Consider the following 23,101-nt stretch of genomic DNA (forward strand, 5'->3'; position numbering starts at 1 on the left):
TAAATATTACTGTGATGTCTTTTACTGTGACATCACAGTAATATTTACAAAGTACGTTTTTTTTAACCCTATATTTCTCTTTCTGTGATGTCACGAGAAAGAGAAATATAGGGTTAAAAAAAACACTCTTTCTGCCTTTTCTCAGGCTAGGATGAACCAATTTCAATTTTTTTTCGCACATTTATACTACATAGGATCTCAGAATTCAATACACCTTCATATTCAAACCGGTGAAGTAGGCCTTTAAGGTATGCTCTTCTTTCAGTTTCGTTTTTGGTGCAGAAAGGAGCTCTAAAGATAATTTATAAAGCATAGTTTAAAGAACATACAATAAGGCATTTTTCATCCAGTCTGGGTCATTGAAAATCATGGACTTAGTTGAACTTCAGACTTTAACTGTATTCAAGCAAAGAATGAGACTTAATACAAAAAAAGTTTTTATGAATATTTAAATGTATACCGTTTTGTTAAATATTGGTATTTTATGTATTATTTCAAAACAAGAGCACTTGTCCCTTGGGTTCACTATCATTTCCAACACACTGAACATAATGTGTATTATGGACTGGTCATTTGACAGTAGAGCACATAGCTAAAGGAGAAATTCAGCTCCATAGTGGGAATAGACAACCATAGAAGTCAAGGTAAAGGTTGGTTAAATCAAGAATATATTTATTGTTTGTCATTCCTAAACAACTCATATTTCCTTTAAATTATTAAATATAAGAAAATAAAAATGTTATGTTGTGTATTTTGAGTAGGCTATTTAATGCTTACTCTAAAAAGCACATTTCCAAGCTGATTAGCATATATTTAAAATAATGTAGGATCAACCAATCCTCTGGTTGTTAGAAACAAGATGGCAAATTATATATTATCTAAATAATTTCAGCACAGCCACCATCAGGATTATAAATCAGGATTATTTATACACAAGATAGAGAACTGAAACATAGGCTATCAGAACAATTCTCAAAATAATGTGGTAGATATTTTAAAACTTTCAATACAAAAAGTGGCTGTAGTTGAAGAGTTACCCTTACATTATTCACAAGTTTTCAAAATCCTTGAAACAAGATCGCTTATCCCAATTTTGTTCTTGAGTTTCCTCTCTGCCAGTTGAGAGATGTGTGGTGCACGACACACACAAGATGGCGGCTCCGACCATGTGCTCCATAAATCTAGGTGTGCCGTCAGCCGACTGTTGTATATATCTATTATATAGATATATACACACACAATTAACAATAACCTCTATTTAAAAAGAAATCAGGATAATAACCATTAATGAATTATAAGCTCACAGTAGGCCTATTGTCCACAATAATTGCACAATTAAAAAGAACGGTTTGCATTTATTGATTTATCCTTAACGGTTATGAGTTAACGGTTACACGTATAGGGCCTACACGTGCACACCCCTAGTTAAAATATACAGATACTTTACTAGAGGATACATTGAACAGTAATAATAAAACATTTTAAAGCCGTTCACAATATCAACCCAATAATATAAAGTGCTTTATATTAAAACAACATACCTGGCTCCTCCGCCTGTCATGGGTGCGACACGAGGCCAAGGAAATGCGTGTAAGACACATGAACTATCAACATGCATACAAAGTATTTGAATACGAACCCCACATACATACAGACGAAAGACAGTATTTAAATTGTATGAAAAAAAACTTACGTTTTAACCGTGAGTAACTCGCGGCACGCATGCTCGAGTGAGTGGCTGACTGTTGGCTTCTAAAAACGTAATAGGTATGGGCGAAACCAAAATTGCAGACAGATAACGGTTCCGGGTCAAACCAAACACAGGTGGTTCATTATACTATAACCCGCTTTGTCGACATGAAACCTTATGTGAATCCCCCCTACACCATTTTCCAATTAATCTAAAATAAAACTGAATGAGTAAACAAATTAAATCTGTCTTTTTTTCTTCTTCTGCCAGCCCTGTCTTTCAACACGGTAGTTTTCCTCTGATGAGTCCCATTGAAATGAAAATAGCCTCGTTCGTCTTGGAGCAGCCTTGCTCAGACCTGCGCAACTATGACGCGCGTCTTGCTGAGCGCACAACAAAAATGCTGCATAAATGCTGTGCGCTCAGCAAGACAAGCGTCATAGTTGCACAGGTCTTGGCAAGACGGCGACATCTCAAACGAGGCTAATGTTTCATATCTTTTTATAATACTTAATTAATAAATTTTGATAAATCTATATGCCTGATTGTATTGCCTAAATGCAAAATTCCTTGGCTGAAGACGATGTGCGGGGTGGTGTTGGCATAGTTGCAGTTCAATAATACCTGCAACATGTTTGAAGTAATTAAGATGCATTAATGTTTATTTTATTTTATAGACTTCACCGGGAATAGAGGACCACTTTTGAAAGGCAAGTCTATTTCACATTATGTATTCATAATTAAATAAATCATTAATAATAATATACATTATTAATAAATAATAAATTCATAAATTCACAAACCTTTTTCTTTAGAACTCACCATTGAAAAAATGGTGGCAGAGGTCTTGGTGACAGTCAAAGAGCTGTCCAGGGAGGTTCATTTTTAAAAAAAAGAACTAGCAGACATCAAAGCGACCCTGGGCGAGAGTCAGGGCCAACCCGATTTGGCCCCAGCAAATCTGCCAATGCAGTCAATTGAAGACTTCAATGAGGTTCAAACCTCATTGAAGTCAGACGTTTCGGTCCGGCAAAAGATGGTAATTTATTTTACAAAACCAATTGTAAAATTTAGAGAAAACCTAACAGTCTGCATGTATCGTATAAAAAAAGTATACATATAAAGTCAATAACAGCTTTTTGTATAACAGCAAAGTATCAGCCATTGTTTCTCCTCACTCTTTGGAAATAGTTAGCCTACTTAACAGAACAGAAGAAAATGTTAACTTAAATAATTAATGTAGCCAACATTATAACAACAATTTTTCATTCTTGTCTCTTTAGATTGCTCGTTTGGCTTCAGTGGGGGGAACCTCATCTGAAGCCATGATTAGGCGAATGCTTGTTTCATCTATGAGCAACTCCCTGGCCTGTGAGTTCAACTGGGCAGGAAAGGGGACCAAGCAGGCATTTAGCCAAACAATCTTTCAAGACTGCATGTTTGGTGGGTTTGCTCCTCTGGTAACGGTGTACTGACTAAGTTGTGCCTTGTGCTGCTGTGGCTTGTGCTATGAAGTTCAATATACCAGTGATCTGTTTTGGTTATCTTATCTAACCCTAAAAACTGCAATGATGTGTAGGCTATAACTGGATAGAAGCACTGTTTGTAAAAAGAACCGTGGGAAATTCTGGTGCCGACTAGTAAGGCAGCGGACGTTAACGGACAATGCACGCCGCCTGTGCGCTTGCTTGTGCGCGTGTCATCTCATCCTACTTTGGCCACGGCACACCTCTCCCAGGTGTGCCGTGGCCAAGGGGCTGTTCCGTGCTGGAATACAGTTGGCGTGGTCACACTTGCCAAACGTTCTAGACTTTAGTAGGCTATAATGAGCTTTGGCACGGGGCCGCGGCTCTAGTGTGAGTGGCCCCTTACCGTGTGTGTAGGCCTAGGCGTGGGCTAATAAAAGAGGGAGAGAGCTAAATAGGTGAGCAGAAAGCAAAGCAAAAAGGTTTTCGTGTTTACTCACGTTCGTCAGATGATTTTTTTCTTTTTCCTCCCGTCAGCTGTCATACTGCATGCCTTTACGCATGGCGGTGGAGATGAACCCAAAACAACACACAGCGGGACTCCGCGGCCCGCTGATAAGGAAACAGTAGCCTACACTAAGGTTTAACAAGAAACTTTATAAAGACACTTAAAAAAACGATCTCTGCCCATACAAAAAATTCTGACTTGGATTAGGCTACTTGATGGAACGATCGATGTGTAAACCATCTGGTATGGTCTGATGACGGGCCGTTATATTAATAATAAACAGCGTGCTGCACAAATATGACTGTCCACCGCGACCTATTACGTCAAGCTACATTTAAAAAAAAATTATCTTCTTGCAGCACGGAACAGGCAAACTTGCCCTGAAATAATATTCATGTTTATTGTGACGTTACCGTGTATATAGAAAATTAAGGATGCAACATTCCATGCACCGATTGGAGAACCTTAGAGGTGCACAAACACAGATTGTATTACCTTTGGAAACAGCTGTTTCCCCCTTTTTACAGTCTTTTTTTTATCGCATATCTTCTTATGTTACTGTACAGACGAGTGGTATATTGTGTTTTCTACTGTAAGTATTTTATTTACTTTTATAAACGTTTTATTTATCTTTTATTAATTTAGTTACTTGTCTCTTTCAGCCGCTGCAAGAAAGTACGACGGCAAAATATCACAATTGGACTTCTCGAACACAATAAAACGGTGGCTGAGGTACGCCCCAGAGCGGGTGGGAGGGGTGAAAAGAAAATAAAGTTTTAATTATTTAACGAAAGTGTGATTGGTCTTTGTTATTTGATTTGATTGTTGCCATTCGTGTGGCCGAGAGCCGTGAATAAAATTAATAAATATCATGCCTACAACATGGTTTTGTGACAAATGAGTTTGAAAAAAACATGCTTACCAACTTTTCAGGTTTCCCTGACAGCTGCATTTCGATTCAGTCTTCTTCGCCTCAAATAAAGCAGCTGACCAATGTTGAATCAACCTAAATGAGAGGCTTACCATTGTTTAGATTATGGTTGAATGATGGTTGAATCAGTAACACTGTTTCAATATTAAATCAACTAAAAATCAACCTTAGTAACGGTATTTAGATTATGGTTGAATGATGGTTGAATCTCCGTCAGTTATGGTTGAAAATCCGACGTTGATTCGATGTCGGACGTAACGAGCGCTTTCAACATCGAAACAATGTCGGGCTTCAACGTCTTTTCAACGTCAGTGCCTGATCATATTTCAACGTTGATTCAACGTCATTTTGCTATCTGGGGTGTGCTAACATGGAAGGGAAGCAGCACTTACTGGATGGATTCAAGATAAAAGACACTAGTATCTGCGGGAAGGAGCTAAATAATAATGAAATGGTGGTATCCTTCCTGAACATTCCAGTCTATGTACCTGACGGTGAAATTATTGACAAGCTTGCCCTGTGGGGCGTCCGGCCGCTCACACCGATCAAAAGAAGGATGTGACCGGGCACCAATATCGCGGATGGCACGAGGATTGTACGTGTTAAATTCACTGAACTTGTACAGTCCCTGCCATACTCAACCAAGTTCCAGACAGCAACCGGCAGTGAATTCTTTCGAGTTATCCACGACCGGCAGATGAAGGTGTGTAGGAACTGCATGCAGCCCGGCCACATCCTGCGAGAATGCCCCAGTTTTACGTGTCATTCCTGTAAAGCGCAAGGCCACTATGCAAGGGAATGTGACATGGTGAGGACGAGGTGCCGGGGATGTCGTCAGTGGGAGAGAGACTGCGTCTGTCGGAGAGGTGAGGAGGAGGAGAAGGACGGCGGAGGCGACGGAGGTGCTGGCAGCAGTGACCCGAAGGCGGCTGGTGGCGAAGGAGAGGCGGCCGGAGGGGAGCTGAGAGCGGCTGGCGGAGGAGAACCGGTGGAGCCTGAGAGTGACGGAGAGCAGGACAGTGACGGAGAGCGGGAGATGGCGAGCAGCGATGGTGGGGAGGGAGAGGACGAGGAGGAGATCTCGGACAGAGAATATGACTCGGGGGGGGGGGGGGGATGAACTGCCCTCAATGGTTGGAGAAGATGATGAACTTGAGGCGCATCAGCCTTCACCACAGAGCCCGGGGGGGGGAGACGTCCAAGGGCCTGCCGCAGAGACTGAGCACCTCGAGGGGGAGAAGAAGAAGAGAACAGAAAGAAGGGGTAAGGTTTGAGGGGGGGGGGGTAAAAGTATGAAAATGGTTTTTGGGAGTGCTGAGGTGGGGAGGAAAGAGGATGTTGTGGAGGAAACTGAGGGGGGGGGAGAGCTCAGAGAGCGAGATGGATTTGGAGGAGGTGAGAGAAGTAAGAAAGAGGGGGGCTGTAAAGCAGAAAACTGAGGGGTGTGGGAAGAAAAATAAGAAAAGTTCTAGCTAACTCTAAGGTACATGGCTATGTCTGGCTCTTTTTGTTTGGGTTTTTTCTTTTTTTCTTTTTGTGTTAATATGGCCCTAAATATTATTTCTCTCAATGTGAACGGACTGAGGTCTGAGGACAAGCGTAAGAGTGTTTTAGGTTTGAAAGCAGATTTTTTGTGCTTACAAGAAACTAGATGGGATACAGCTCTTTTTGAAAAAAGTAAGAAGGATTGGAACGGGCCTATTTATTTTTCAATGGGGACTCCCAGGGCCAGGGGAGTTGCTATTTGTGTTAAAGGGGATAAAGCGTCTGGGATTAATTTAGTACATGGGGATACTGAGGGGAGGCTGTTGGTATTGGATTGTGTTTTGGAGGGGAGGGTTTTACGTATCATTAGTATCCATGCTCCCAACGAGGAGAAAGAGAGGAGTGCCTTTTTAGTAGGTCTAAACAAGTGGTGTAATGCAAATTGTGTGATCATAGGGGATTTTAATGTGGTTCTGACTGACAAGGATGTATCCAAAAATAATACTTTCAGAGGGGACTGTAGCAGGAATAATTTAAGGGTATTAATGGAGAATAATCAACTGACGGACTACTGGAGAGTTTTACACCCCTGGGAAAGGTCTTTTTCTAGGAGACAGGTGGTTAGCAAGACGCTTAAGCAAAGCAGGATTGACATGGCTTTAGTGAGTAGTAGATGCATTAGATGGTTTAAAAATATTGAGTATAAAAGTAATTGTTGGAGTGACCATTCAGGGGTTTTTTTGGAGGTGGGAGGGGGAGATGGGAGGGTGAATAGAGGGTCGTGGTGCTTTAATGCAATCTTTTTAGGGGATGTTGTGTTTAAAGAAAGTATGAGGGTTTTTTTGAAGAGAATGATTGAAGAATGGAATGATGATGGATCAAAAGTATTTTTGATAATAAAAAAGATTAAAAAAAAAAAAACACGCCCGATCTCGATTGTACATTATAAGATTTGCATAATAATTACTATCTATCTGTGCATGAGTCTTTCCTGAACCCTCAAGATAAACTTTAATAAGAAAGCAGTATCCATATCAGATAATCACCAATGTTTTACCAACATTTAATATCAATAAATCAATCTTTACATAAATAAAAATTAAAGAGCCATATTAATTTTTTTTATATTAAGGCATATTTTAAAACCAATTAATAGCCCCTTTTACACAGAGATTGCGGCATATTGACGGAACAACATCACTCCAAAATGCCAGCTTTGTTTGCTTCTGTGTTATTTACACAGAACCAAGCAACGCCGGCCTGCTGGCGCATCAGTAGCCCCTTTTACACAGCGCTCCGGAATGAAAGAGGTGCTTGTAAACAGCGTCAGGTGTGACGTAAACATTTAGCGCCGCGCCGGTCAGCTGCTTTACAACAACAATACTGGCTGGTGAATTGAGAGCAGAAGTGCTGGAGCTTGCAGTAAGAGGGCCGTATTTTACTGTCCCCACGATGTGCCAGTTGATCTCGCTACGCGCTGAGTCCAACATCTCTGGGACTGTTAACCAAACTGACAAAAATCACTCCGCTGCTCACTGCTTCACCTCTGTCTGTCTGTGTGTGTGTTTGTGTGACAGGTTGGTTGTGAGCGAGTCTCTTTGTGAGACAGACATAAACATAGACATAAACATATCCTACACACAGTGTGTGAAGTCACGTTACTGTAGGCAGAAATAAAGTGTGGATATACGCTCAGACTTAGGATAATAATAGCGGCGGCGGAATCCAGTCAAGACGATGTGAGTACGTTTGGCCGCATATTAAGACAGTAACTTCAGGCTGCAGCCCGCAATGTAAACGTTCCGCAGTAATTTTCTCCATGAATTGTGTTATTTATGTTGGGGGATAATGCTTTGTTAGCTAGATGGAACTCTTGTTAAACATATTGGCCGATTAGAATTATTATTTGTAGAGTGTGCGAGTCTTGAGTTGTGTTAGCAAAACAGTAGCTCTGTGGCTAACAGCTGAGCCCGAGCCTTCAGTCAGCTGAAGCAGACAGTCTAGCGGGGCGAGCAGACTATTCCACCGTTCCTTGGTCGTTCCTATTTACTGGCGTACTGAACTACGTTTTAGTTACATAAGAACCTAGAGCAAGAGCCCTCCGCTGCGCGTCGGGCTCCTGCTTCAGCTTGTCGGTCTTTATTTCTAGCAAGTGACCCGTTCGCTATACTTTATCCCTTACTTAGCCTAGCCTAGCTTTCCCATTGTACAACTTCTCCTGGGCAGAAATAGACTCATACACTCTGCAAAATGAAGCGCGGGGGTTTGGATTGAGCAACGGACCTTATGATCAGCTAGATTATACGCCGTTCCTTTTATTTGGTGATTTTTACGGGACATCAGGCCGCCGTGGTTAATGTTAAACACACGTCCTTCAACTGCTAACATGGTCGCATGTTTAGAACGTAGACTATGGAACGTCAAACGCCCCCCAGTTCCGCATCAACAAGCTGGAGCATTTAAACAGAGAGGCGGAACTGATCGTGTCGGGAATCTTACTACCCCCCGAGGTAGTAAAATTCCCGGAACGATCACTCGCACCTTTCTTCCCTCGTTCCGCAACTGTCGCATTTATACAGCAGGGCGGAGGGCCGAAAGGCCGGCATATTCCCGGCTTTCACTGGCTGTGTAAAAGGGGCTAAAGAGATCAAGTTACACAACCACATTAGAACATTTTTAAAGGGGTGTTAAATTCTAGTTTAGGCTGTAGGGAAGGTTTTCAGTGTTGATTTAAAGTTATTCAACACGATTCAGCACTCAGTCGTATCTGAACTCAGAACAAATCCAGTGAAATTTCTTGAATCAGTCAAATTGGGAAGTGACAGCCAATATTTTCTGTCATAAGAGGTTTCTGTCCTCATGATTTTCCATGATAACATCTCCAGAACAGCTTATAAATGTTATGTCTTTATAGTTTTTGATCCACACAGTCTGGACTCTTGCAATGCTTAAGAGACATGTTATACAGTATTATACCTTAATGTGACAACTTAATATAGTATGATACAGAAAAAGGTTAGCCTGTCCTTGGCACCAATCCTGTTGGTGATATTCATAGATATCCACATATAGTTGTGATGGGGAGGGGTTAGAGTTCATTGGTCTGAGGATCTCATTGCTGCTTTTTGAGGAGGATGCAAAAATCATAAAAACAGAAACCTTTAAAAGAGACTGTGTCCCTCCCTCGTCGTGCTAATTGTGTAATGTATCTAAATTAGGGCTGTCAAAATTAACGCGTTAACGCAGGGTTAACACACACACACAACTGTAATCAAGTTGTATTCAAGAATGCACAACCTATAGATACACCAAATAAATGCCATTCTTTAGCCTATCCTATAATTGCCCAAAGACATAGTAAAGAAAGAGACAGACCAATTGAATTATGGTTTGATAGGTAGGCCTATATATTTTAGTTTGATTTAAATTTATTTTCAGTATTAAAACCATCATTTGGATTTTCAATTAATAAACATACTAATTTTAAATGTACATATCCACCTCCTGTCATTTATCTTTCCGTTCATACAACAATATACAGAGAAAATTCAGATTTTTCGGGCATATTTCGAATGGTGAAATTAATCGTGATTAATCCACAGAATCCTGTGATTAATCTGATTAAAAATGTTAATCGTTTGACAGCCCTAATCTAAATGTTGCTAAACACAATCATTTAATTACCATTCCCACACTGGGAAGTGGTAAACCACTGAAAGCTGTTGCCAAGCTAACAAAAAAGCCGCAAGCGGCTAGTGGCTCAATACACACTGTATACACACAAAATTTCAAAGACTATTTTGATAAGAAAATGGAAAGGAAATAAGAAATAAAATCAGTTCATCTGGTCCAACAAACTGTAAATTAAATTTCATTTCATTTTCCTTTATTTAACCTCGAAAGATCAATTGAGGGGTGACCCTCTTTTACAATGACGTCGAGTTTGTACAGATACACAATATACAATGAGAATACATAACAGGTTTACACACACACACACACACACACACACAGACAACAACAATTTAACATTCAGATCAATTGAATGAAAGAGACAATAGCCTAATTAAAACAGTTACAAGTGTAGAGGGGCTGATTCAAAATAATGATTTTAAATTGGTTAACAGTTATGAGTGTATTTAATTTAATTGTATGTTGTAGGCTGTTCCAGGAGTTAGGGGCACTATGGCTAAAAGCGGTTTTACCAAGCTCAGACCGGGCATAGGGAACATATAACATGAGCATGTCAGTTGAGCAGGTTTGATAAATAAGAGTGCAGGTAGTATCTGTGTACTGAAAAAATTCAAGCCTATTGCGAATTCAACATTAACAAATCCTTATTGCTGGTCTCAGTCTCTAGTTGTACATGTTGATCTGGATGTGGGTTCCTGGCTGGTTCTGGTCCTCCACAGTCTTCTCCATCAGCCACTCTTCCTATCTGTTCAGTTTGTGTGTGATGAAGCTGTGATAACTGACGACTGTAACAATTGTGTCTTTTGAGTGTACTCTGCCAACTGAAATTTTTCTCACAAACGCTGCAGCTGTAGGGTTTTTCTCCTGTGTGGACGACCGTGTGCCGTCTCAATGTTTCCTGTCGTATAAATCCTTTACCACAAACTGAGCAACAAAACGGTTTCTCTCCTGTGTGAATTCTCATGTGTATCTTCAGATTCTCACTCATATTGAATCGTTTCCCGCACTCTGGGCAGCTGAATTTTTGCTCCCCTGTGTGGACGGCCATGTGTCGTGTCAAGTGTCCACTCTGTGTAAATCCTTTTCCACAAACCAGGCAACTACATGGTTTGCGAATTCTCGTGTGTCTCTTCAAAATTAATTTGCGACCGAATCTTTTACCACACTCAGAGAAGCGAAATGGTCTCTTGCTATTGTTTACACTTGACTCGTATTCAGTGGTGTTTTCCCAGTCATCACTGTTGTCAGTCTCAGAGGAGTCTTCAGGCTGGTCTTCAGTCTCAGGTTGTAAATGTGGCTCTAGATGTGAGTTCCTGGCTGGTTCTGGTCCTCCACAGTCATCTCCATCAGGGGCTGGTTCAATGTGTTCATTTTGGTTTTGATGAAGCTGTGAGGGCTGAGGTTTCTCTTCATCATCTTCACTCTTCACAGGGATAGGAGTGAAGGGGAACATGGTGATATCAGCCTCCTTCAGCCCCTGAAGCTGCTCCCCCTCTTGCCCGGTCCAGCATTCCTCCTGTTTCTCTTTAATTTGTAGGTTGAGTTGTTCGGTTGAGCTGCTGGCTCGATGCTCTGCCTCTCTGTTCTCCTCAGTTTGTCTTTGATGGAGCTCTAAGGACTGAGGACTGACACACTTGTGTTTTTTGACACTGTTGAACCGAGTGAATCTTTTGTCACAAACGCTGCAGCTGTACGGTTTCTCCCCCATGTGCACGACCATGTGTTCAGTCATGTGTTCTTTCCTGGCAAATTGTTTACCACATACTGAGCAACTGAATGGTTTCTCCCCTGTGTGAATTCTCATGTGTGAATTCTCATGTGTCTTGCGGCTAAATCCTTTACCACAGACTGAGCAGGTAAAGGGTTTTTCTCCTGTGTGAATTTTCATGTGTACATCCAGGTGTGCCTTGTAGAGAATACTTTTTCCACAAACCGAGCAGCTGAATCTTCTCTCTCCTGTGTGGACAGTCATATGCGCTTTCAAATGTTCCTTCCGTTTAAATGTTTTTGCACAAGTTGAGCAACTAAACGGTTTATTTCCTGTGTGAATTTTCATGTGTCTATTCAGATCCCCATTTGAACTAAATTGTTTCCCACACCCAGAGCAGCGTAATGGTTTCTCTCCAGTAGTACAACTCTTATCATGTTCAGAGACTTCAGTTTGTCTTTGGTGAAGCTGTGAGGACTGAGGTTTCTCTTCATCATCTTCACTCTTCACGTGGACAGGAGTGAAGAGGAACTTGGTGATATCAGCCTCATCCAGCCCCTGAAGCTGCTCTCTCTCCTGACGGGTCCAGAGTTCCTCCTGTTCCTCTTCAATGTGTGGGGGCTCTGGTGGCTCCTCCTGAGCCAGACCGGGGCTCCACTCCTGTTGTTCAGGGACAACCTCCTCTTTAATCTCCACCAGCTGCTGGACGTCTGGAAGTAAAGGTCAAACACAAGGACAAGTTTAGGAAAAAACCAAACTAACATGGAGATTCTGGATTTTTTGTAGATATTTTTGCATCAAAGTGCCGTTATATGGCTGCTGGTAAATGAATAGACAACTACTAGCTGCAGCTAACAAATCTTCAATCAGAGCAGATTGGCCAGGTTCCAGGCAGAGGACAGACGGGGGTCTTAAAGAGAGTTCTGTTTAGGGTCTAAACAGAACGCCTTCGCAGAGACGAAATACAGCAAAGCCAGTGTGAGAAATAAAAAGTAAAAATCTGAACCCGAAAAAAGCATAGTTTAAATACCGGGGGAACTCCTTCTTTGTTGCATTTCGTCACGCGTCTGGCATTCATCTTGAGGTGTGAGGACTGTGCTTACAAAAAAACTAGGGCTGTCAAACGATTACAATCTATAATCAGATTAATCACAGGGTAGCTGTGGATTAATCACGATTAATTCTACTACTCCAAATGTGCGCGAAAAAGTTTAATTTTCTCGTTTATTGTTGTAGGAACGGAAAGATACATTACAGAAGGTGGATATATACATTTAACATTTGTTTTTTTAATCATGGAAAATCCAAATGATGGTGTTAATATTGAAAATAAATGTAACTGTGTATTAGGGCCACTGTGAAAAAAAGAAGTTTATCTGAGTTTTTGTCACCTTTGAAGAAAGCCTGTAACAACGCGCCGTGTACAGTTTGAAGCACAAACACTCAACAGAAATCTCAACCGAAATCTCCATCAGGATGTTTTTATGATGATTTTATGTTTGATCAATCACTTATCTGATCAATATTCTCAGCGCTCATGTCGCATAGGCCATAACATATGTGACCATACTCTATATTCAGCATTAATTATTTTAATTAATTCAGGGCTGTACCCTTATTTTTTTAGGTGGTAACACTGGTGCTAGCAAGCAAAAAAAAATCAGTAGCACAAAAATAAATTCGGTAGCACACAAAGTATGATCGATAACTTTCATAACCTTAACTCTTGCATTTCGCTCTAATTACCTTTGAGCACGTCATCTTGGTCTCACTTGAGATTCTCAATTAATATTATATCCTAGGGTGTGCAGTAATAATTGTAGAACAATGAATAGGGGTGCACTGATTGCAATTTAGACAAAATAATCCAACCTGCCAATTGCAATTTTATGCTGATTCAGAATTATTTCTTTCCATAAAAATGTAAAAATAATATCTATATCTATATATATTTTTGTAGCCTATAACATATATATTAGTAATAATATTTTTTTTTAGAAAATGTCCATCTGTTAATTAAAACCAAACTTTAAACAGTTAAAACATGAAACATAGCCTATTAAATAAATAAGTATACATATTGGTACAATTTAGGATAAATTAAATAGGTTGTTGTAAATGTGTTGGGAGTATTTGTTTAAATAGACTACTGTGGCGTGCTCTCTGCATCTGAATGAGTTGCCTTTGTAGCTAGAGCACTGCAGGGCTGTCAAGCGCTAACTTCCTGTTCTTACCGGCTTCAAAATAAAAGTCAACTCATGTTTGGCTAGTAACAGGCTTTTAATGTGAAGGTGCACAGGAAATGTTCTGTTTGCACACGCGCTAACTTAACTGTTAATGTTAAGAGTCATCTCCTTCTGGTTATTGCCGTTGGGGAAGTTGATTAGACGCTAGAACCGCCGCACGAGCACAGATCCAGAGCACACATCTTTCACCAGCCAAAGTAGCGGGTGGACTCAATAACTTACTTGCCTAAGACTATATTTACCCGCACTTGGAGAGTGTTAATGTAGAGCCCTCTAAGCAGTGTTGTGCAGCGCACCTCTGTGTTTCAAAGAGACAGCATCTGCTCATTAGCAAGCTGTCGCACTAGTGCGAGTGGACTTGTATTCATCATCGCACGTGATCAATTTTAGTAGCAAATGCGATCAAAACTGTCGCACTGTACAGCCCTGTAATTATAATTAATTAATACACCTGTATGCTCTCTTCACCAGCAGGACGCAGGAGGAGTGGCATTACGCACGGCCTGTACCCGCCTATGAGACACTTTTTTCCGGACACTTCCACCTGGCAGACTCTGCTGGAGAACCAGGCTGACAACTGCGCATAATTAGAACTTTATTTTCAAATTTCGGGTTAGGAGAGAGTCCTTTCAAAATTGTGCAATTTGATGCGGACCATGGATCTTTTAGAAAAGGTGCCAACCCAAAACTGTCAATGAAACACACGTGTGTGTGCAACAACGTTATGAGCTGGATACTATCAAACCGAGTGTTTCCCCCAGCGATTTATGGCTAAGGCGGACGGCTCACCAACGCCAGCTTTGACTACCAACCGACCAAAAAATAATAATAATTTTTATTTTGCAGAAAAAAATGTGCATGTGTTTCGAAGCGTTTCCCTATCAGCTGCTCTGTGTGAGTGTGTGTGTATGTCTGTGGCTCTGCGCACGACCGCGCCGCACGTGACTACGGCATGCACGCGGGAGAGTAAACGAGCAGAAGCAAGCCGTCATTGAACTGGTGGCGATAATAAACACAGCACTGTACTATGGGGATATTTAGCTGAACAGAAAGAAGTACTCTGCAAAGCTAGACTAGTTTAAGACTCCACATCACTGTGGCAACACAACCTATCTATCAGCTCAAACAGCGCAGAGAAAAAGTCTGATGAATGCATGAGAGTGATGGCCCAGGCACCTTTCAGTAAGTTTACAGAAGTGCCACACTGTTACTGTCTTTGACCTTTGGAGAAATGCATTTAGTTATTTTCAAGGGGAAACCACATTGTATTTATTATTTCAACTATTGAGTTATTTGTAAACAGCATGCTAGTGTAGGTCTACAAGATTTATTTTCTGAATTTTCAATGCTGCTTTATTTTTATGTTTTAAATTGGGAAATACATGTTCCAAAATTATCAATAACCTCTGTATTCAAAAATAAATCAAGCAAGTAGGCTAATAATAACCATTAATGAATTATAGCCTATCGCATCACAGAAGGCCTATTGTCCATAATAATCGCACAAAGGCCCCCCATCCAAAAAGGAACTTTAAAAAGTTGAATTTGCACTCTGATGTGTACACATGTTAAATGTATGGTCCATTATTTCCTATTAAGTGTCTCTGCATACTATTGCACCAAAACAGTATGTTTGCACAAAATTTGTACCTGCACATAGCGAACAATATTGCCACCTTGATTAAGACATTCCCTGGGGGCAATATCAAACCCCTTGTTCAAAAGGGATAGGAAGAAGTTAAAAACGTTTCTGGTCCTACCCCCTCTTATTTTTTATAAGTATTCACAAAAAATAAAAAAATAAATGTAGCTATTACTGAACCTGCCCATCACGCGATCCAACGTCACACTCTGCACCACCAGGCCCCCAGGAGCAGTGCCTTTATACAGTAGTAGGTTATATATAACGATTTATTGGGAGAAACGAAGCAATGCCATGTACAATCAAGACATTAAGCAGGCTCCTCCCATCAACTACAGTCAACTGTCAATTACAGTCAATTATCTAATGCACAGCTACAACCGATGCAATTGATAAGGGGTAGGCTATTAGATTTACAGTAGTTGTGTGAATTAAAATTGACAGCTGTCAATAATTTTGGCAGCGCTAACAATGGAGAGGGCCCCTAATCAAATTATTCCTTGAAGGCTTGGGCCAGCCCCTGGTAGTGACAATACAATTCTGATTCTTGTAAGATTGTCTGAGAGGCTAGCATGGTGGTCTATGGGCACCCATTAAACGGTAAGCTCTAACTTTAGAGACCATTTTGTTTTAAGGGGATAATATTGTGTTCTTCTCCCTGTGTCACTCCCATAGATAGTATATAAAAGGTCACTCCTTAGTATATGATGGATCAGCTAGCTTTTGAACACTGAAACATAGCACGGAGCAGCTAACGTGAGCTTAGCATTGTTAGAAGAGCGGTAAGAGCAGGCGGAACTCACCTTCTCCTAGCGGATTCGTTACCGGCTCCAGGTCCCGGTCCATCTCCGTCGGGGAACCGGGGACTGGTTCCTCTCGTTATTGGTGTTTTTGGTTTTACTTGACGGTTTTCTTCTCCGCTCGCGTTAGTGGCAGGTTAGTGGAGAAGAGAAGCACAGCATGAGCACTTCCGGGGAACTGTGTTTCTTCTTCTTCTACTACTTCTTCTTCTTCTTCTTCTTCTTGTTTACTGGCGGGTTACAACCTAACTTTCTTTGGTGCATACCGCCACCAACTGTATCGGAGTATGTAACAATAGCATTTATGTCATTTTACAAGAAAAGAAAAAAGGAAATAATAATTAATAGATAAATAAATAAATAAGTGGATAAAAAGGAGGCGGAGGGGTTTTATTTAGTCTATCTTGCAACTTTTTTATTACTTATTTTTTGAATGGGGAACTGTTAAAATAAAACTCTTCCCGGCAGACTTTAATGCTGCCCTCCACACACCAGATAGTAATGATTAGGACTATTAGTAATCAAACCGGTGGATGAAGATTTTTCAATCATTGTTGAATGATTTTAAAAAGATTTATACTTTATTCATCCCACTTGAAATAATAATAATAATAATAATAATAATAATAATAATAATAAGGGTCCAAAATACAGACAGTTTTTAAGAGCACAGGTAAAAGTAAAGAACACTTACTTCCACCTGTGTGGAAGAAGTGACTGACTGTTGGCACTAGGACTACTATTGTTGAACGATATGATGTGTGAAGCATAACAGGCAATCAAATGATGTGTAGGCCTAATTGTGCTTTTAAAAAAAGGAAAAAAATATCCACAGCAATTGTCCATTGCTGTGGATATTTTCCTCTTTTATCGAGGTATTGACTTTAAGGTATTAATGGATTAATATATATTTTATTATAGATTATAGTCAATACCTCGATCTCTACTGGACAAAGAGACACTTGGGGCTTGAAGCTGTATCTAATGTAGATATGTGGAACATTTTAAGGGCAGCATTTTACAGCATAGCAAGCTGTTAAAGAGCAAAACTATAATGGATAATAATAATAATAATAATAATAATGGATTGCATTCATTTCACATTGAATATGAGTTTGTTTTGACGCTGCTTTTATTGCTAATGTTTAACTGTATAAAATATAGGCCTATTTATTTTGATGCAGTACTTTTAGCATATACATAGGCCTACATTTGGAATGCACTTTCCTTCACTCATATGTTTACATTTTCCGGCTTACGTAGGCCTATAGGCCTATGCTTCTTATCAAGCTCCATGATTTTTTTTGTCATTAAGTCTGCTCAAGTATGTTTGCCCCCTAAAGTCTATTTCATTTGACCAGTCTAAAGGCCTTTGCACACTGGGCGCGATGCGAATAAACGCAACGTAAAAGCGAATGTTTTGAAATGTGAATTTTGTCGCGTCCCACTCTAGAAGCGACGTCCCAGAAAAATCGAACTCAGTTCGAAAAAATAAAAAACGCAAATTCGCGATGCGAAATGACGGCGCTGGTGTGGAAGCTTGTATTGACTCTGTATACGTTCGTTAATTAATGGATTAATCGCACGAATAAAACGCGCCCGGTGTGCAAAGGCCTTAAGGGCCCTTGTCCACCTAACGCCTTTTTCCAGCGTTAAACGCTGGCTGTGCGCTCGGGAGTGTGTCTACTGAGCGTTTTTATCGACCGCTTTTTTTCAAGCGTTTTATGAGCTGGGAGAGAGAGTGCTGTGATCGGGGGAGAAAAAATGCTGATCGTCAACTGTCAGTCAGACCTATCAACACTGGTTTAACTCTTTAGGCTTGCTGTTTTCTATTTAAATCGTTACATTTTAATATGAGTAGTCTTATGAAACAGAGAATACTTTCCACCATCCTCTGTTTGGATGAGGAGTTATCGCGGCTCCTGCAAACACACACGGAGCAAGTTGTAGGCTGACGTGTGCGCATGAAACGATCCGTAGGAGATAAAAAAATACAGCGAATCAAGTGTTCGCCTAATCTGCTCCCACAAACGGGCTCTCCTCCCTCTGTTCTGGTCATTTTAAGTCACTATTTTCGTACATTTTCGGGTAAACAGAGACGGAAAAAATCACACATTAAATGCAGGTTTAGCTATCAGAGGCATTTCTCATGAAAGGTATAAATAGTGTTGTGGATTCAGAGCGTATTGTTTGGGTTGCATTGTAAATATACTGTTTGTATGAATAATATACTGTAAAATAAATTACACCAGATAGAGGGTTTAAATCGAATGAGTTTAAGGAGCTTATTCAGGCAGTGATTGGGCAATCTTTTGGTTATTGATATAAAAAAAATATTCAAAGATCTTAGTAGATGTTTCAACTGTTTTCTACTTCATATTTTGCATGGTAGTCCTATATCAGAAGTGAGAAATCAGAACACATAAACACATGACACGGTCCTGTTACAAGCTCGCCATCTGGACACTGGACTGTGTAAAGGATCTGAAATCTGACGCTAAGCAGAACATTTAGAGCGTCAAACACTATCCTGCATTGTGATGAATGTTTATGCACCAATTTGTAAGTTTTCTGTATACATTTCTTGCGTAAATGTCTTCATTTCTGTAAAGGAATGGAAGATTTAATGCAATTAGTCTCTCCGGCATTCTGTATTGCTTTCAATATTTATTCTTTTAAACTTTCTGCACATTCAAAACAAATCACATTCAAAATGAGTTTTTTCCAGTTCTACATAAGAGTAGGCTACAATACCATATTTTAATGTTGTTCACACAAACACAAATACATTTGAAAAATATTAGTTTTGAAATTGCCACACACACTTACAGCCACTATATCTTCATATTTACATTCTTCATGTAACTGAGAACTTTCACATCACTTGGGATGATGATGATTTGATATGAAACACCTCTTTGTGCTCGACGACGCTAGATTCATACATGCAAAGTGATCCACCTCTGCTCCTATATGCTCAAATGCCATCAAGTACAGTTCACAACTCAGACAGGAAACAAACAAAAACAAGTCCCCATAAAGCATAATAACTAAAGATAAATTATTGTTAACTTTGAGTCTAAAAATGTCTTGACAAAACAGAAAACCATGTTATGAGCAAATTAAGGATGACAGTGAAAGGAAACAGGAAAATGTTTTACACTCGAAGTATTTACCTAGTTGTAAATAACTAGAACGTTGTATTTTGAGCGTAAAGACTCCCCTCAAGCATTTTGGTATTGTTCATCACATTAAAATCACGTTAAATCAACCTCACAGCCAACAGATTTTTTGGTCAGTAATTATACCGGAATGTACGTATGTGCGTCTGTAGATACTATTTGATGCTACTTAACACTTCTACTTGAATACTTTTCAGAGGGGAAATATCATACCTTTTTGACAGATTACAAGTTATTTTTATAAAAATATTTATTTTAAAAATGACATAATGGGTATCTTAAATAAAATAGATTAATAACGTAAAAGTACAGCTGAAACGATAAGTGGATTAACAGAAAACAAACTTTGTGTTTAAGTCTACTTTTTTTTAAACAGTATTAACACACAACGTTTCATGTTTCAGCCAATGTGAGGGTTCACTGCTTTTCTGGGTAACTGTAAAAGCATTTCTCACTATTTTCAGTATCCAAACAGACCAAACAATTATTTTTAAAACAAGGAAAAAGACAAGCTAGAAAATAACTTTCAGCAGCCTCATATAAAATTATCAACTCAACCTTAAACAACTGAAAACGAAACAACTAAAATTCTGCCTTTACGTCAAAGCATGATAAATGATCATCTTATGATATTATAGGAAAACTGTCTTACTTTTTTCAGCAATTAATGTTTTGCTTTTCACACTTTAAGTGTGTTTTAATTATTAAACTAACATAACCATACTTAACTGCATGGTCAATAATCTACTCAGTATGTTTACAGTGTGGTAACTACTTTAACTAAAGTAAAAGATACCTAAAAATACTCAGATCATTTATCAGCATCCACCACCCAGATTTTCACCCACCACCTTCTTGTTTGGACTGATTTGTATTTCTCTGCCAGAAGGTGACCAGAAAGGGAGGACATTTAAGAAAATTGTCCCCCAGGTTGTCCTCCTGGGCTACAACCTGTACGCAGAATGACTTCCCCGTCTGCTCTGTGCTGAAGTGCTCTGTGACTTCGTAAAGGACTCCGCAGCCTTGTGCGATTGTGGTGGGGCCGTTGTGTACCTGCAGCGTGGTGGCAGTGGCTTTGACTTGCAGCATCCCATCTCCAGCTATTGATACATCCACAGGCAAAACAACAAAGGCACAACGAAAGCTCTCTCCAATGTTGCACGTGAGCTCCGTAGACCAGCAGTATTCCCCGAGGTCTCCTAGGAGGAGAATATATTTTGATAATTTAGGCCTATACCCAGCAGATAATTTAGGCTGATGTGCAACGTAAAACAGGTCCATGTCAGTCAGGCTGCGATGGATTGACAAAAGAGAACTATTTCAACCATTGATGTCTCAACATTTAGCTCAGGTCTTATTTTTAAGACCAACCCCCACTTAACATGTGTGATCTTGCAGCACTCTTAAGTTGCAAATGTTGCAGAGTGGCTCCTTACCTTCTGTGGAATCCTTAAGCCGTATATCATGATTGTTGAGAAGTTGCAGTTTTTTTAATGTACGTCATCCCAGTGCACTCCACTAAGCAGTCCGTTAACTGTGTCACTGGGCTGGGGATCGGTTTCAGCAGCATTTCCTTCTCTGAACATTCAGCTGCCTCTGCAGCCACCAGAATGCAGGACAATATGCAAAAGGACACGCACAACATGACATATCTTGACATTTTGTCCAGTATCAATGCTTAAAAAAGAAGGAAGATGGCAAGATGAGCTATTGATCCAGATCTTGCTGTCCTCTTGTAGAGCTGTAGTTTTACTGTAGTTCAGGGTCACTATCTTGCTTGTACAACTTCAGAATCGTGAGTTTATTCTCTGCAGCCAGAAAAGGAGTGCAAATGCACGCACAGCAACTGAAAAACATTTAAGAAGTGTGCAACATGCTGCTCTTGCCCTCACCAGCGCCTGGTATGCTGGAGAACAGTGCCAACCTTTCTTCCTCTTTTTATTTTCCTCCCTCTAGACTGAACATGTAACTGGCTGGCAGGCATTAGCTTTTGAAAGGATGGCATAAGGAATGCAATTACCTAATCTTTTAAGTGACTGTTATAACTAGAACTCCAAAACAAAATTTGCCAGTGAATCAAAACAAGTGTTTAATTTCTTCATTTAAATTAACCTTTATTTGGAGAGATCAATTGAGGGTTGACCCTCATTTGCAATGATGTCGAGTCAAACAAATGCAAAGCAAAAAAATAACAAAACATTCACAATATACAAACAATTGAAATATTAAGACAGCAATGTAGAAAGGCTGCAATTTAAATGAAATGGGTGAATGTACAATATAGCCTTACAGGTAGAGTTCGTCAGATTTAAGATAATATGTCTACATTTGTTAAAGGATATGAAAGTATTTATTTCAATTTGTGCTTTAAATTGTTCCAGGAGTCAGGGGCACTGAAGCTAAAAGCTGTCTTTCCAAGCTCAGATCGAGCTTGTGGAACATATAACATGAGAATGTCAGTGGAGCGGGTCTGATAGAAACGGGAAACCGTTATCAAATCTGATAAGCATTCCTCTTCAGCCACAATCTGCTGAAATAAATCGGGCTGACAATGCTTCGAACACACTAAATTTAGCTTTATTAAACATCAGATCCTTGGCAGGTAAAACATTTTTAATTAATGATCTTATTACTAGGCACAATCTTAATTTTATGTTTTTAACTGAAACTTGGTTAGACCAAGATAACAGCTCAGCTGTACTGATAGAGTCCGCCCCCCCAAACTACACTTTCGTGAGTGAATCCAGAGTGCATAAAACAGGAGGGGGGGTTGCTATTTTGTTTAAAGAATCTCTACAATGCAAAAAGATGTCTTATGGAAATTTTGATTCATTTGAGTATATGGTTCTCCAGTTAAATTCAGCCTCTAGAGCTATTTTCATCAATATCTACCGGCCACCACAATACAATACAAGCTTTTTAGATGACCTTTCTGAGCTGCTGTCTGTAATCTGTATTGAGTTTCACTGTGTATTAATTGTTGGAGACTTAAATATTCATATCGACAAACCCGAGGACAGATGTGCGAAAGAACTGTGCTGTGTCCTTGACAACTTTGGACTAAATCAGCATGTTGACAAACCAACTCATAACAAAGGGCACACTCTGGACCTTATCATTTCCAGAGGAATGAACATTTCAGACGTAACAGTGGCAGATATAGGTCCCCTCTCAGACCATTCCTGTTTATTTTTTGAGAGTAAAATGTCTGTGCACACAACTGATCAATCAAAAGTAATCAAAAAACGGTATATTACAGAAAATACCAGTGAAACATTTATTCAAGCATTTTCTTTAATACCACCCCTCTCCTGTAACTCAGTTAATGAGCTTTTAGACAACTTTAATGGCAAAATTACAAGTGTTATAGATGCTATTGCGCCCACTAAGATGAAGGTTGTCTCTGGTAAGAAAAGATCTCCTTGGAGAAATGCCCCGCAGGTCAGAATAGAAAAAAGAGAGTGCCGTAAAGCGAAACGCAGGTGGTGAAAAACAAATCTCCAGGTTCATTATGACATCTTCAAAGAGAAACTTTGCACTTTTAACTCAGAGATGAAAAGTGCAAGGCAGTCTTTCTTTTCTGACATCATCACCAAAAACAACAACAATGCACGTGCCCTGTTTGCTACTGTCGACAGATTAACAAACCCTCCTGTGTCAGTAGCGTCTGAACATCTCTCCACGAGGGCCTGCAATGAATTTGCCTCCTTCTTTACTGAGAAAATTCACAAAATTAGACAAGCTGTCACT

General features: G+C 39.9%; 1 protein-coding gene across 1 annotated transcript; it reads right to left on the minus strand.

The window, feature by feature from the left end:
- Window positions 1-10,436: 10,436 nt before the first annotated feature.
- LOC307256046 (uncharacterized protein) lies at window positions 10,437-16,342 on the minus strand (the record flags this gene model as incomplete). The annotated part of the gene is made up of 3 exons (XM_080034912.1): window positions 16,173-16,342; window positions 11,203-12,191; window positions 10,437-10,514 (listed from the first exon to the last, which is right to left on the minus strand). Exons 1-3 carry the CDS (start codon window positions 16,213-16,215, stop codon window positions 10,437-10,439), a joined length of 1,110 nt encoding a protein of 369 aa, XP_079891038.1. The 5' UTR covers window positions 16,216-16,342.
- Between the last annotated feature and the right edge of the window lie 6,759 nt (window positions 16,343-23,101).

This window comes from Ammodytes marinus (assembly GCF_949987685.1).
Source record: "Ammodytes marinus genome assembly, chromosome: 9".
Lineage (NCBI taxonomy): Eukaryota > Metazoa > Chordata > Actinopteri > Uranoscopiformes > Ammodytidae > Ammodytes > Ammodytes marinus.